Below are 14,055 nucleotides of genomic sequence, written 5' to 3' on the forward strand. Positions count from 1 at the left end.
AAAAATTCATTCGTGACTATCGCCATCAAAACTCGCCGAGCTATTGTTGACTCCAAATGTGAAAGAATCATAGTTTGGGCCAGTGTGTGTGTGTGTATGTGTGTCACGCAAATACAAAAACAGGCGAATCATCATATAGAGACACTCCGCGCACTTCGGGGAAAGAACAGTTCTACGGCATTCTACGGTACAAAATCAACCCGCCAGAAGGTGCACTCCATCACAGATGACGACAAAAGCCCGTGTACTGAGAGCTCGGTCAAGCACCGTGCAGAAGCCGTGTGACGCGATGCATGACAGGGTACCGATTCGCTCACAGTATCATGCGGAAGGCCAGCGACGAATAGCGACACCAACAACGAAAAAAAGAGAGCGGATAGTAGAAGTACTTTCATAATCCTGCACCATGCACTAACACCTTTTCCCTGGGTTTGGTCCTTCCTTCTTCTCGCCGGGAGGCCAGCAGGGTTGTGCTGTGTGAATAGCTTAGCGAGGAACAGTCGTAGTTGACTCACACTCGTCCTGCACCGAGAAATGAGAACCAAAAGCGAGGAGGTGCTTTCGAGTGCTATAATTGTTGCCTTCACTCAAAACCAACCAACGGGCACACGGGCACACACAGCCACACATCAGGCACCAAATTGCAGGCCAGCAGTGTTGCAGCAGCAGCTCACGAGACGCCGAGGATTATAAAGTAGTAAAAATAAAGCATTTCACTCGCGTGACAGTCGCGCTTTCGTCATTTGTTTGTTTGAATGGTTTGGGGCGAGCACGGGCGGACGGTTTTAAAGGGGGCCTTTCGGTGGGTGGGGCGACCCGGGGTTCAAACTGGGTGCCAACAACGGGCGAAAGGATTCGGTATTGTTCGTTGCCGTGAGGTATCAGGAGATTTCGTTACATTTATGCTACGAACGAACGAACGAACGAACGTGGCGAGAACACACTCCAGAACGTGTAAATGTAACACATTTCGACGTCGAGGCGTTTTGGTCCATTCTTTTCAGCTTTCGGAATTGGGTTATTAAGGGCAAACTTTCGCTTCGCACACCTTACCTTAAGAACCCATCCACGAATGTTTTCAACACTCTAAAATGTTGCGAATTCTACAAGGGATTAGAGCCACTTCTGCCACAACTCTGTTTTTGTAGAGTTTTAAATTTCCGCACTAGGAACGTGACTCACACGAACAATGTGGGAAAGATTTGTCAGAACTCTGTCCCATTCATGTTGGTTTAGCTGTTGACTCCCTTTGCTAACTCGCCCAGTGGTCCAGAAATTCTAGAGACGAAGCTATAATGCATCATAATCTCTCCCATGCTGCAGAAGCCAGAGCAGAGAGCCCCGACAGTGAACACAGCAAGAATCCACCACGAATCAAAATCCCTGTGGGACAGTAGGAACTGCAGCTAGACTCCAGAGGAATCCGTCCAGTGTGGAAGGTGCAACAGCAACGAGAAGGGACCTCAGAGCCTCACCAGCACCCCCACTCGGAGCCGGCCTTAAGGATCCGTTTCCTGTTCCTGTACTTCATTGATTCCGTTTGCAACAAAAAAGGTGACCTGAGTATTCTCTACCGAGAACCAGCCATCACGACCCGAGGAAGCATTACACAAAAATATGCTCATGAATAACGATTATTAAATTCGGCTTTCATGGGCTTGCTTTATTGCATCTCACTGGGGGCTCCGGTGGTGGCTGGCTACTGTCTGATGGCTTCCAGCGGCAACCGCCATCGTTTCGATGTCATTTGCATTCGACATTCGTCGGGGTAGCGCGAAGAGTACACCGAATTGTTCATCACCGCCGGCCGAACCGAGGACTTTTGCATCGTTTTAATATGGCCCGCATGTCTCCGCCAAGCAAAAGGTCACTCTTTGGGAACTTGTGCCGCAGCACAGTGGGACATGTGGGGGACATTTCATTCAAAAGTAAATTAGTTGTTGATTGCGTATAATAAGTTTTGTGGCTTACGAAGAAGGAGAGTTGAGAGTTTAGATGAATACTCGTTGGATATTAACTCTGCAGGATATTTAACCCTAGATTGTACAATTCCGACCGTGTATGGAGCTTTGCATCGAATCAAAATACCCCGCCATCTCATCGAAAGTCACGTTGCAGATAATCCCAGAGCGAGAAAAAATACGTTCTATGTTCATTATGGAAAATTTACCTTGCACGAAGAAAGAAATCGAGTCGTCAGTAACTCAGTGCTTGGCTTGGAAGTTGTTATTCATTACGCGAACCGTACCAGCAAAGTGTACCAAAGTACAAAATAACATAGACGATCCTAACCGTTGTCTGCAGCCAACTATCGCTTCCCACAAAGTATCCGATTATGTGCTGCCAACTTCGGCTAGCGATTCAAGTTTGGCGTGAAAGTTTGCCGGATCCATTGGAGGCACCGTCATGTCGGGTGCCCGCTTTCAACCACCGTACCACTGTGCACAGCAATCTTGGAAAGCAGCAATAAAAAATAACTACATCAAGAAAAACTTCATTTCACTGCAACATCGTTGCATTCCGATGGGTGGACGAGAAGAGGCAGACCACTCACACTCAGACACACGCTCGGTCTGAGACCTGAGTGAGATTCGAGAGAGCTACCAGCACATATTATCCTACAAAACGGATAATACGATGAAGGCACGATGATCGAACCTAAAACGACCACAAACACCGCCAGTTGTTTTGATCCTTCTAACGCTGAAAACAAGATTAGAAAGCCATCATCGAATTGAAAGGTTTTTCCAAAGGGGCAAAAGGCGCACAGCAAATACGCAAACAAACAACCCCATTTTCGAACAAGCCCGGTGGAAAATGTAGCCCTTCTTCGTCCAGGTACAATCGCAAATAAACAACACGAATTGTTTGTGCTCCAGTTATGATGCACAAAGGAGAACTTCGTCAGCTTCGACCGACGCTTGATATTACTTCGCCTTTATTTTTATTGGGAATAAATCTGCACTATGAAGACTTCACAAAATACGAGGTTTTGCAGCGAGGTTTGATAGCGGTGGCGAACAACAAAAGGTGGACTGGGGAGATGTTGCTTCTTGAGATCCATTATTTTTGGCCATTCTTTCGCAAAGGGAAAATACTGTAGCTCGCTTGCTTTGAATACAGAGTTCCCCTCACCGTTCATATATCATCGACACGTAGCTCCCAGACAAAGTTGTTCTTTTTCGGTGCACGGTGGTTCCTTCAAGGACTCCAGCGTATACACACACGGATACACACACTCGAAGAAAACGGCCACAGTGCTAAGCTTAATCTCAGTAGGCACACTCCTCACAGCAGTACCGTTGGTTCATTTGGACTTGCTCCAAGGGCGTGTGCGATACACGGTGTCAAGTACTTGCAGTGGGCTTAAGAGGAGCAAGGTTCCTATCTTTTCATCTACTGCTGCCGGGAAAAATCTTGTCACAGCTGGGGTGAGCAGGGCTAAGCAAAAAAAAAGGCATGCAAACTGTACTGAACGAAACGCACTTGGGGAGAGCTTCAGGGGCATCCGTGGATAGAATGAACCATCGCAACGGCGACACCAGAACTTCCAGCGCCCCGTCACATTGTTCAATCACGGCGCCTTAAGGGGTAGCGTAAGAACATGTCGCCACGTACTGCCACAGCGCCAAAAAGCGTTAACTAAACCAAGGTTCAAGGTCTTACGCATGAGACTGCAGATGAACGTAAGTGTTTGGAGCAATATTTTCTACTTCTACTACTTCTTGATTGTGATAACGATAATCGATCATAATTTTGGAGGTTTTAAGCAAAATAATAGATATCTAACGAAGATTGCATACTTTTAGGCGCGATAAGTTTTACATATCGAAAACAGCCCCCGAAACTATGCAATTTACCATACATCCTTTCATTTTCATTTTATTTTTCACAACTTTAAGACCCCTTTGAATGAGTAATTCAAAAAAAAAACCCTTTTTTATTCACCGCACAATAAAAGCGAAATCCATCCAATTGACCCATTTTGAAATTGCTCTCCTATTAATCGGCTTTAACTACATGCCGTGCAGTAAGCTGCATGCGCTTAAAGGCAAACAATTTGCATAACGCTCGCACACGTTTGGGCCGAAACAAAAAAGGGTCCGGCCATAGTTTTCATGGTACAAAATTACCGGTTCAATCATCACCGAGCGCTTACACCACCGTTTTCCTGCATGCTGCTGCATGACAGTAATTGAGAATTCGCCAGTAATCTCGTGTAATGCTCGATCGATTCTCGACAAGCGCGTGTGGCAAACGGGAACGCAAAACAATTGCTTTCGAGCAGGAAAAAAGCTGCTGCTGCAGCACGAGAACGAGAACATCACCCTGTGGTGAGTGCTCAGCATGAAATCAAGAAAATATGCAAATAACCAATCAGCATGCATGCGGCCGCTAACACGACCGAGAGCCGAGAAGAAGGAATCATAATTTTCTCTGCGCTATACCGGCGATGGCAATAATCTAGGACTGTGGGGCAAACAATTTTCACGCACCTACCCCATTTTACACGCACAGCTCTACGGGCAAGTGGCAACCTTCGACCTTTTCTTCTAACCGGTGGTAATAAGCATGATTCAACTTTTCTTGTGTGATGGGGCTCGCGCGCGCTCTGCTGTGAGCCTGAAATACACATCCGCCACGCGTACCCTCGTAGACCTCTGCAACAGCCAGCTTTCCCAAGAGGGCTCCAACGAGTCTCGGCGTGCGTTACGCTGGATGCTTTTCCCGGTCAACCTTACCAGGCTCTCCCTCAGGCAGGCAGTTCCCTCTCAAGAAGTAAATGGTATGCACAATGAACAGCACCACACGAAAGGTTTCAAGGATATGTAGTATGTGCTTTTGTAGCCGCGGCCACACACACACACAGCAGGATTCGAGGTCGGGTATCGATGCAGTGGAAAGAGTCTGCCGTTTGGCCAACACACAAAAAAGCGCAGCCGGCAGCATCAGTACAAAATTTGGAGAAGAATGCAAAGCCAAAAACCCAGCCCCAGAAAAACTAAAACCACCTAAGCAAACTGACTCCCAGGGCGACCACCGAGCGAAAGGGGTTTCGGGCCCTGTGCACCAGGGGCTGACGGTCACACACGCACGTCCTTCTGAACCACGTATCCTTTAGCCATAAACGGTTCGCTCGCCTTACAGCAACAACAGCCCAGCCCGACACACATTGTTACCGGTGCAGCTTGCGCTGGCGGGCGGTAAAAAGTTGGATTAATTTTCTGAATTATAGCGCCCATTAATTTCCATATTACATAATTATACGCATACCAGCTGGGGATTGCAACGGGCACGGGCCTGGAAGGAGGAAAATGTAAGGGAATCATTGGCATATTTGCACGTACGAGCATATAATACGTAGCGAGTGAGCCTTCTGGGAGGGCGCGCTACAATCATCGCGGCGGAGGTGAAATAAAAGCTAAAAAGAACACACACACGCCACGCCGTCCTCCAAAAGCTCACCTTCGAGTGGGTGAAAAGGTTCACCACTGTGCGGGCGTTGAATTTCTGGTCGCTTTTCTTCGCTCTCTCTCTCTCTGCCTCACTCACGTGGAGGTAACCAAAAAGTAACGATCCTTCTTGCCGATGCCGATGTGAGCCGCATAGTCAAACTGCATACGGTGGCGTAACGGCCGCCGTGCGATAAGTGTTTGCTGTGGTACGCATCCGACAGCAGCAAGGCTGTGAGTAAGAGATTATTCGTTTAGTTCGCCCGCCCGCCCATTTATTTCACGTAATAAGCTGGGCCGGAATGAGTGGGGCTACTAGCTTTTCTATAATGTTAAATGAGTCTATTAGCTTACAACAAGTGTGTACATTTGCCTACAGGACAGCACTTACTCATACCCTCGGAAAGGGCTGGGGCGACATTTTTGGGCACTGGCACTTTCAATTAACTCACAGCGGTAGATGATGTAGATTTATGGTAGCATTGGATGGGGAGAAATAATATATTATTTTAATTCATTTAGGCACTTGATTAGATTTGTCAGTTGGGAAAAATCTCCCTCCACGCCTAAAGGTATGCAACCTGGGTGTAAAAAATTGAAAACACCTTGAGAGCGCCTAAAGGTATGCAATCGATTTTCACAAGTTAACCTAATTTACATATTCAATGGCCTATTTCACTAATTTTCTTTACATGTTTTATCTGATTTCCACGCAAGTTACTTATCGACACCTGATATTAAAAACTAAAAAACAACAAACAGAAACGAATCAAATTCAAAAGGGTATAAAAAAGAAAAAAATCAGTCGGGATTGGCACTGGTTTCCGGTAGCATTGGGATGGGAAAATTGAGTTTGCGTCCAACGATGCACATCCTGCATCGAAACTAAATCTGTTCCCACGTACAGCAATCGAACGTATCGAGATTCGGTCGGTCCTTTGTACATGCATGTTTCTTCCCAATTCGATATGGGATGTTGCACATTCTAATGAAATTGTCATTCAATTAGAAATTGCCCAACAGTCCAACAGCCGGTCAGGATGCGGGCAGAGAACATTCCTAAGTAGGAAGCGGGTGTGTTGAAAATCGGCTGTCACAGTCCATCGAGTGGTTTGCCAAAAGCCTGGGTGCTCTCAAGAGGGCAATCAAGATCGGGCATGATTTTGGTCAATCGAATAACCCGAACGCATTGACACGTAATTATTCCATAAAAATGAATTTCTTTCCCCCCGGATACACTGGGCAAATTTATTGACTTAACGTTTTGGAAGTTGTTTAATGTGGTTTCAAGCCATTTTCAAGTTTCCTTAAAAATTATGCCAAATCGATTAATATTACGACACACACAGCGATAGTGCCGCTGCTGGCCACAACTCCCCACAGAGTCAACCCTCCAAAACGTAATCAAATCATTAATCAACAGCTTTCTTTCCGCTTTCCAACCTCCGAAAAACTTATCGCACCCACAACACATCGTCTCCTATCGGACAGGAAAACTTTCCAAACGAAATAAATAAAACAGTACCACTAGCGAACCGACCCCTTTAGGGAGACAATCTTGATCATCGACACGCAAAACTACCCCACTAGAGGAGAATGGTGGCAAAAAGGCCGCCCGAGAAGCAGGAGCCCGCCAGCTTTCTGCCAATGACTTCTACTTTCTAAACTACCAAATATGCTCAAAACACGCGTCTACAATATTCGAAACAGCGTAACCCGCGAAATGCTTTGTGTATCCTTCTTCTGCAGGGTGGTTACCAACCACCACCAAGGGGTCGTTCTTTTGATAGAATGCTAACGGGGGAAAAATCCCCAGACCCAACATCAAGCTACAATTAAGCGGAGCACAGTACAACTCCTTGCTTTCGGAGAGCTTTTCACTAGGAGCTCGTCGTCGTCGTCGTCGTCGTCGTGTAGCAAAAGCAGATAGATAGCCGTACAACAAACCACCAAAACACGAGCCGAGCATTTCACAACAAGGACAACTGAAGTCTATGCCCGGACTATCGGTCTGAACCGCGAAAAGATTACGGTTGGATGTGCTTCCTCCTATTTCTTTTTTTTGGCTAGGCTTGATGTAGAATTAATTTGCATATTCCTGTATCAAACTATCACAGCGTGCTAGCTAGCTCGCCCGCTTCCGTTCACCGCCCCCGGTCCTTTGACCTTGTAGCACATTCGTAAACGTGAAATATGTTTCTATTTCTACTTAAGAAAATTAGGTTCTCCTTCCGCTGGGTCTGTGTGTGTGTTTGCAGGATCAAGAAAATACAGCACATTGTGAATCCAATATTTATGACAACGTCTTTATTTCCTACAGGTTCTGCTTTTCTAGTACATAACCTTCACAGAAGTGATGAAGACGAAGAAAATTCGATGAAAAGCAGTTTGTGCAACCATTTGAAGAAGAAAAATGTGTCAGAAACCGTTTGTACACAAAATTAAATGAAACTATTTAGATTGGCCTGTATGATATCACGTGGTTAATCTACGCTTTCAGCCTAAATGTATGCACCGGGTCATAAGTCATAGGAAGCTCCTGTTCTACACTGTAGAGACGCTAGTCCTCCTGACGCACTAACTAACAAAAGCTAGTTAATGTAGAAACAAGCAAAATAAATTTTATTTTTATAATATAATTCGCAACTTAAAAAAAATAATTTTCATAATTGAAAATCGCCTAAAGGTATGCAACATATTAAAATTAATATTAAATTAAATTTCCCATTTTCATACTGTAGTACAAGATTAACGCCGCCTTTCATCAATAACCATCCCGTGTGCTAGTTCTGCAGCAATTTATCCCAAGAATGCACCATGTACCAACATGATGAAGCTTAAACACACCATGCTACCGGTCAAACGCCGTACATGCAACCATCCTTAGCTATTTAGGTGGGGCAAACGATGCATCGCGCCTCCTAAATCTCCCTTCACCGAGGAAAGGTGTGAATAATGATTACGATGAAATGAGTATAAGCGTGTAAAACTTTTCAACTTACCTGAACAAAACGCTGGGCGGCCGCTTCCTGCTTCCATCGGCGAGCAATGCAGAAGAGTGATGCGGTGCCACGATGCGATCGACGTGCGGAGGATGAGCTGTAGTAACGATGGGCGGCACAGCGAACGGAAGGCATCCGTTGACGGATGCAGATGGATGAAAATAAACGACTGGCGCGTAAATCAGGTAGCTTTCGGCGGGGTAACAGATCAACCACGCGAGGCACTTGACACTCTTACCGGCAGGGATAACAGAACGATATGCACCGCTTGATGAAGAACTGTCGAAAACGCGACACGACATGCTTTCGCCCGTTTTTTTTTCTAACCAGACTTTTTTGCACATCAGCTTACATGTTTCAATGTAATGTTTTTTAAACTACTTACATTCTACCCTTTTCGAATACACGTTGAACCTTGCACATTTTCGCTCTCGACATGAAATTTCCTTCTACCAACAAACCAACCAATTATCACCAACAGAAACGGGAAGTCACACGATCCGGAAACCTTCCATCCGCACAAAAATAGGGAAAACAGTTAATGAAGTATTTTAATTGGCTTGAACCGCTGTCCCATCAGATGGCACGGTAGCCCATCTATCCCATCTCGCTGGCGCAGTATGTGCAATCGGTGCCGCTGCAGAATTTTTCAATATGGAATGCTGCATGTGTTCAAAAAAAAAGGTGGACGAACGCAGCGCAAACTATTCGAAAAATTAAATCCAAACTGTCCTCCATTCAATTCGAGTGGAGTGGCGTGGCACGACGGCGATTTCCATACAGCTGATGATGAGACTGGCGCAGTTTTTCCTGGTGCATTCGTTTTTTTTTGCTTTTACTTCCCACTTCTCTAGCACCATCATGTTCTCTGATTTATAATCCCCGGTCAGCCGGGCCTGGGTACTGGGGCCGATGCCAAGGTTCGTTTACTCGCGCTGGCCCACTGCCAGAAAACCCGAGATGCTGTTCGAGGACAGCAGAAAAAAAAACCCCTGCAGGAAGAAAGAAATTTAAGCCGGAAAACACAACCCCCCAAACGGCTCAACAAAAAAATGGAGCATGAGCAAAACCATCCACGGATGGAACACAAAGGAACGCTTTCATAAAAATCACACCGCACTCGACTCACCCTTAATGGATAATCGTTGCGAGTCGAACCAAAACTACCATAATAATCCCGATCAGCATCAAACCCCGCGGGCGGCTTAGCGACCATTCTCTTTAGCGTATCGAACAAATGGAATTACTCCCCCAAAAACGCTGAAAGAAACCCAAAACTTAGCCTCTCGCTACCACCACTGGACCGAACACAGTGCGGGCCCGGGTAAGTTGAACGCAATTAAAACATTTCACCTTACTAACTCGATAATGATGACCAATTCCTTCTCGTTATCGTTTCCCCGTTGCTTACTCGCTGCGTTACGTCGCGAGCATGCCCGGTAAAAGGCTTCGGCTTCAGGCGGTCGCGAGATGAACGCGGGTGCAATTAAGAAATTAGGGCAGGTTAGTCTTCCAGCCGCCCGGTGTGTGTGTGTGTGTGTGCGTGGCGTAGCGTAACGCAAGCAATTAGAGAGAAGTTTTATTTCCTCACTATCTAGCTGGAATGCGTTGGAATGGGAAAGGAGCGTCGCCATTTTTCGCGATGCTCCCGGCGCGATCGACTCTCGGCCCGTAGGAAATCTTCCCGCACGTCCATGCTCAACGAAAGAGAAGTTTGTGAGACTGTGGCTTCAGCTGGAAATTTTTGTCCAGCCAAAAGTGATTCGAGCCACCGCGGCCGGAATGCCATCGAACAATTGGCACTAATTGTCTTGGAGATGGAAAAACGCTTTTCCGGTGTAGGTGAAAAATTGGCGAGACAAAAGAGTTATTCGACGAGCTTTTTTTCTTACAGCAGAAAATGTTTAACTGAGATCGTTCAGCAGCTTAAAGGGATTCTTTTTCAATAGGGAACCTTCCTATAAGCTTCTTCTTATCCTTACACAACGAGGACATTTTCTTTCCCAAAATAGGGGAACATAAATTATTAGGACAGTCCGGAAGGAGCAACAAACTACAATAAAACAGAGCGAATCGCTTCGAAACTCGCAATCGATTGCTCTCCACACGATCAGCTAGCGGAAGAAAGGGGAAAATCGTTTTCCAAGGCACCATATTCTTGTCGAAAAGGGACAATAACTTCGTTTGTATTGCAATTACGATATGCAGATTGCATACTTCTAGGCGCACTTTTCACCAAACCCTCAACAAATACGCCCAAAAGTATGCAAAACTGTACCAAAAATGGTTCATAATTCATAAAATTCGTTCAATAATCATCCCATAATATGTTACTATAATGCTTATTTTCCTTCTCCAACAAAACTGTCACGATGCCGGGACGGTGGTGGTGGTGGTCTTGCTTTGCCCAAATCCAGCCCCGAATGTGTGCCGCAACAAACGAGATACCGGCACGGGCGATATGGCTCCATCATGTGAAGGAGGGGGGGGGGGATGATACGAAAAATGGACAAAACGATCAATAAACCCGCCGGACTGCTCTTCGGGTGCGAGCCCGCCGAGAGCCCGACGACTACTATGTGACATGGGGATGGTGAAATATAGCAAAAAAGCATCGTTACCATGGACGGACGGACGGGCGGGTAGGGGGTGGGTCCTGAAAGGGAGAGAGGCAAGAGAGGCACGGGGTAAAACCAAACCGCTCCCTGGGACGGAATTAGAATGCCACTGATTGGAGCCGGATTATTGATGTTAACTGGGGGTCGTCACCGCTGCCGTCGTCGCCATCGCCAGCGACGACGTTTTAGCATGGGTGCTCTCGCAAAAGATGACAAACGGAAACGGACCGAACATTCTCCGGCGAACACACACGTTTGTGTGTGTGTGTGTGTGTTTGCTTATACTTTTTGTCCTGCTCTGTCTATCGCTCAGCTTCTTGCCACGCAGAGAGCAGCAAAACGCAAAGCATAAACCATACCCCAGCCGAGAAAAAAAGCCAGCAGGACAACGTCAGGAAGATGCTAGGATAACCTACTCACCAGTACAAAAAAAGCCCTCCCCGATCTGATCCAATCCAATTCATAGAAACGACCTTCCCTACCCGATCTTCTTGATCCGGTTTTATCCCTCCCCCCAGAAGACGAGGTGTTTCTCCTTTCATCGAATATCCCCCCAAAAAAAAACTACGCACACACACACACATCATCATCATCAGCAACGGGAAGTTAGGAAAAAGGACGTAGGACGAATCGAACCAAAAAATCAATTCGCTTTTCACACATGTGTGATGTGATTTACGTGCGTGCAAAATTTTGGGGCCATATCTTCGTTACCTTTTTTTCCGTTACACACACACACGCGCGCGCTCACGCACCCAGCAAAAACACCCCACTTGTGGTAACTATCTACCAAATATATCGGGGTTTTCACCCGAGATCCATATTCAAATTATTGATTGATTATTTAAATTCGCAACAAATCATTTTGACTCGACTTTGCCCTTCGAGTCCTTGCTTCCCGCACTCGTGCCCGCTGACTGCTCGGCGTACGTTTACATGGAAAAATGTGTTCCATCCGGGGGTGGCGGTAGACAGAAGGACAAAGCACCACAGGAAAGAAAACACCGACGCGCGAGGTATGTAAAAACCAAACGAACCGAAATGAGCTGTAATGTTGGAGGGATTTTTTTCTAGGAAGATAAACAATTGGAGGAAAATTGATTGCTCGACTCGATCACGGGGAATTCGATGAAAAATTACCCTCTATTGTGTGTGTGTGTGCGAGTGTGGGTGGCTCTCGTCTGACTTTGGTTTGGTCACACATGTCCCGGCACTAGTCTTCCTCGCTCGTGAATCCCTGAAGAACTAGGTTGGGGCCTTATTTTGGTAATTATTCATTCCGGAAGTTAATCTACATTTCCAATCTCTTGCGGACCCTGTTGGATGTCAACTTTATGGAGCTTAAGGGTTCGTTTTAAAATCATTACCGATACACCCTCTCGCTCTCTCTCCCTCCCTCCTTATCACACACACACAAACTGTCAACTTTTACTATCCAAACCCGAATTCTCGGGAAGAAGCGTTGTAATACCCGCGAGCAGTATAGTTCACCGAGCCCTCCCGTAGCTTATGCCACAGCAAAGTTTCGTTCCGCAAAAATTCGCCAACTCCCCCTCGCCAGAATAGCCTCGGAAGCCTCCCTGGGGCAAAACGGAAATGGGATGATCGACCCGGGATCTACGTCCACTTACGGACCTAATTACCCGAGCAAAACCCATTAACCGTACCCGGGACCGGTACTAATGAAACGTCAACAGACGCGGCGTTCGTTCGAGGTGGTTCGCGAATGAGCCGGCCTAACCGTACCTGCGGAGTAGTGTGTTAGTGACTAGAACAGCCACTCGCCTCCCCACCCCCCTTTCTCCCGACCCTGTGGAGGACTTTCCTCGGAATTGGTAAACATTGATGGAAAATCTGAACCATTTGGCTTTCCCTTTTCGCCATCATTAAACCTCCAACAAAATCCCTTCCAAGGGAAGGGTATCTCCCTATCTGATTGTCTGAGCCAAGGCCAATAAGTGACTTTCGTTCGGTCTTACGCGCACAACGTTCCACATACATAGAGGTTGTGGAGTTAGAAAACTCAGTCGTCCTCCGTCCAGCGAAAAGGGGGGAAAATTCCCCGCCATAAGTGACAAACGATGTTCCGGTTTCTGGATCCGGTGATGTATTATCCGTCTCTGTTGCTATAATTGGTAGCTCGTTGGTGTTTTACAATCTTTGTTTCTGTGATTTTATTTTACCTTTTGTTATGTGTTTTTTCCCTCGATTTGCTTGTGTATCTTATTTAATTCATTTTTGGTTTTGTTTTACCTTGTCCTCTTTTGTTTTTTTGTTTTATGTTTTATGGTATGTTTTTTCAGGTTTTTCTGTTTACATATACATTTACAGAATTTACTCTTTTGACATTTTTTTACTATCTTATAATTGTAACTGTGATCCAGTTTTTCATCCTTTTCTTTTGAATGATCAGTGTTTTACTAATTTTTACCTTTTTTCAGTATTCTTAAAAGTTTTTTTCTATTTCATCTTTTTTAAGCAAGTTTTGTATTTTGCTTATTTTTTGGCACTTTTTGTCTTCTTTTTTAACTCGGAAGGTCTTTGATTTTTCCACTATTTTTCTCGTGTTTTTTCAATCCTTGTTTTCCTTGCTTGTATTTCACAATCGTACCAAATAGCTTGCGTCTGTCGCGATGTTTTATGTGTGATTGTTTTATCCCACTTTGAATGTATTTATACATTTGATTTTTCTTGTCATTTAAACCGTGAAAATTTCATTTGTTTTTCATGCCAATTCCTCCCTCCCTCTTTCTCGCTCTCCCCCCGCCATGTACATCGCCACAATGGTTGTTTCGCTGTCCTTTTTTACAATAATTTGATACTTCTTCTATCCATCTGATTCGTTCGTTCGTTCGTTCGTTCGCTGTTCGGTTTTTGGGGCCCGAATTTTCCCGCCTATTGCACAGCAACCTTCTTCCCCCCTCGAGTTCACGGATTCGGTGGAAAATTATACCATTCTTGACGCCCCCCGTCCACTTCTAA

General features: G+C 45.7%; 2 protein-coding genes across 6 annotated transcripts in view; both read right to left on the bottom strand.

Moving 5' to 3' along the window:
• Positions 1-14,055, bottom strand: part of LOC118510213 (neurocalcin homolog) — a 108,311-nt gene that overhangs the window by 90,205 nt on the left and 4,051 nt on the right. The gene's annotated exons all lie outside the window — the stretch shown is intronic.
• Positions 1-14,055, bottom strand: part of LOC118510211 (neuronal calcium sensor 2) — an 88,787-nt gene that overhangs the window by 73,068 nt on the left and 1,664 nt on the right. Inside the window, exon 1 of one of the 2 annotated variants that reach the window (XM_036051758.1) lies at positions 8,456-10,775. The exons of the other annotated variant lie outside the window; for it this stretch is intronic. Within the exon in view, the coding sequence (XP_035907651.1) occupies positions 8,456-8,590 (135 nt within the window). The 5' untranslated portion in view covers positions 8,591-10,775. Of the gene's footprint in view, positions 1-8,455; positions 10,776-14,055 lie in introns of those variants that run through there. 2 annotated transcript variants of the gene reach the window in all.

This window comes from Anopheles stephensi, chromosome 3 (genome assembly GCF_013141755.1).
Source record: "Anopheles stephensi strain Indian chromosome 3, UCI_ANSTEP_V1.0, whole genome shotgun sequence".
Classification (NCBI taxonomy): Eukaryota; Metazoa; Arthropoda; class Insecta; order Diptera; family Culicidae; genus Anopheles; species Anopheles stephensi.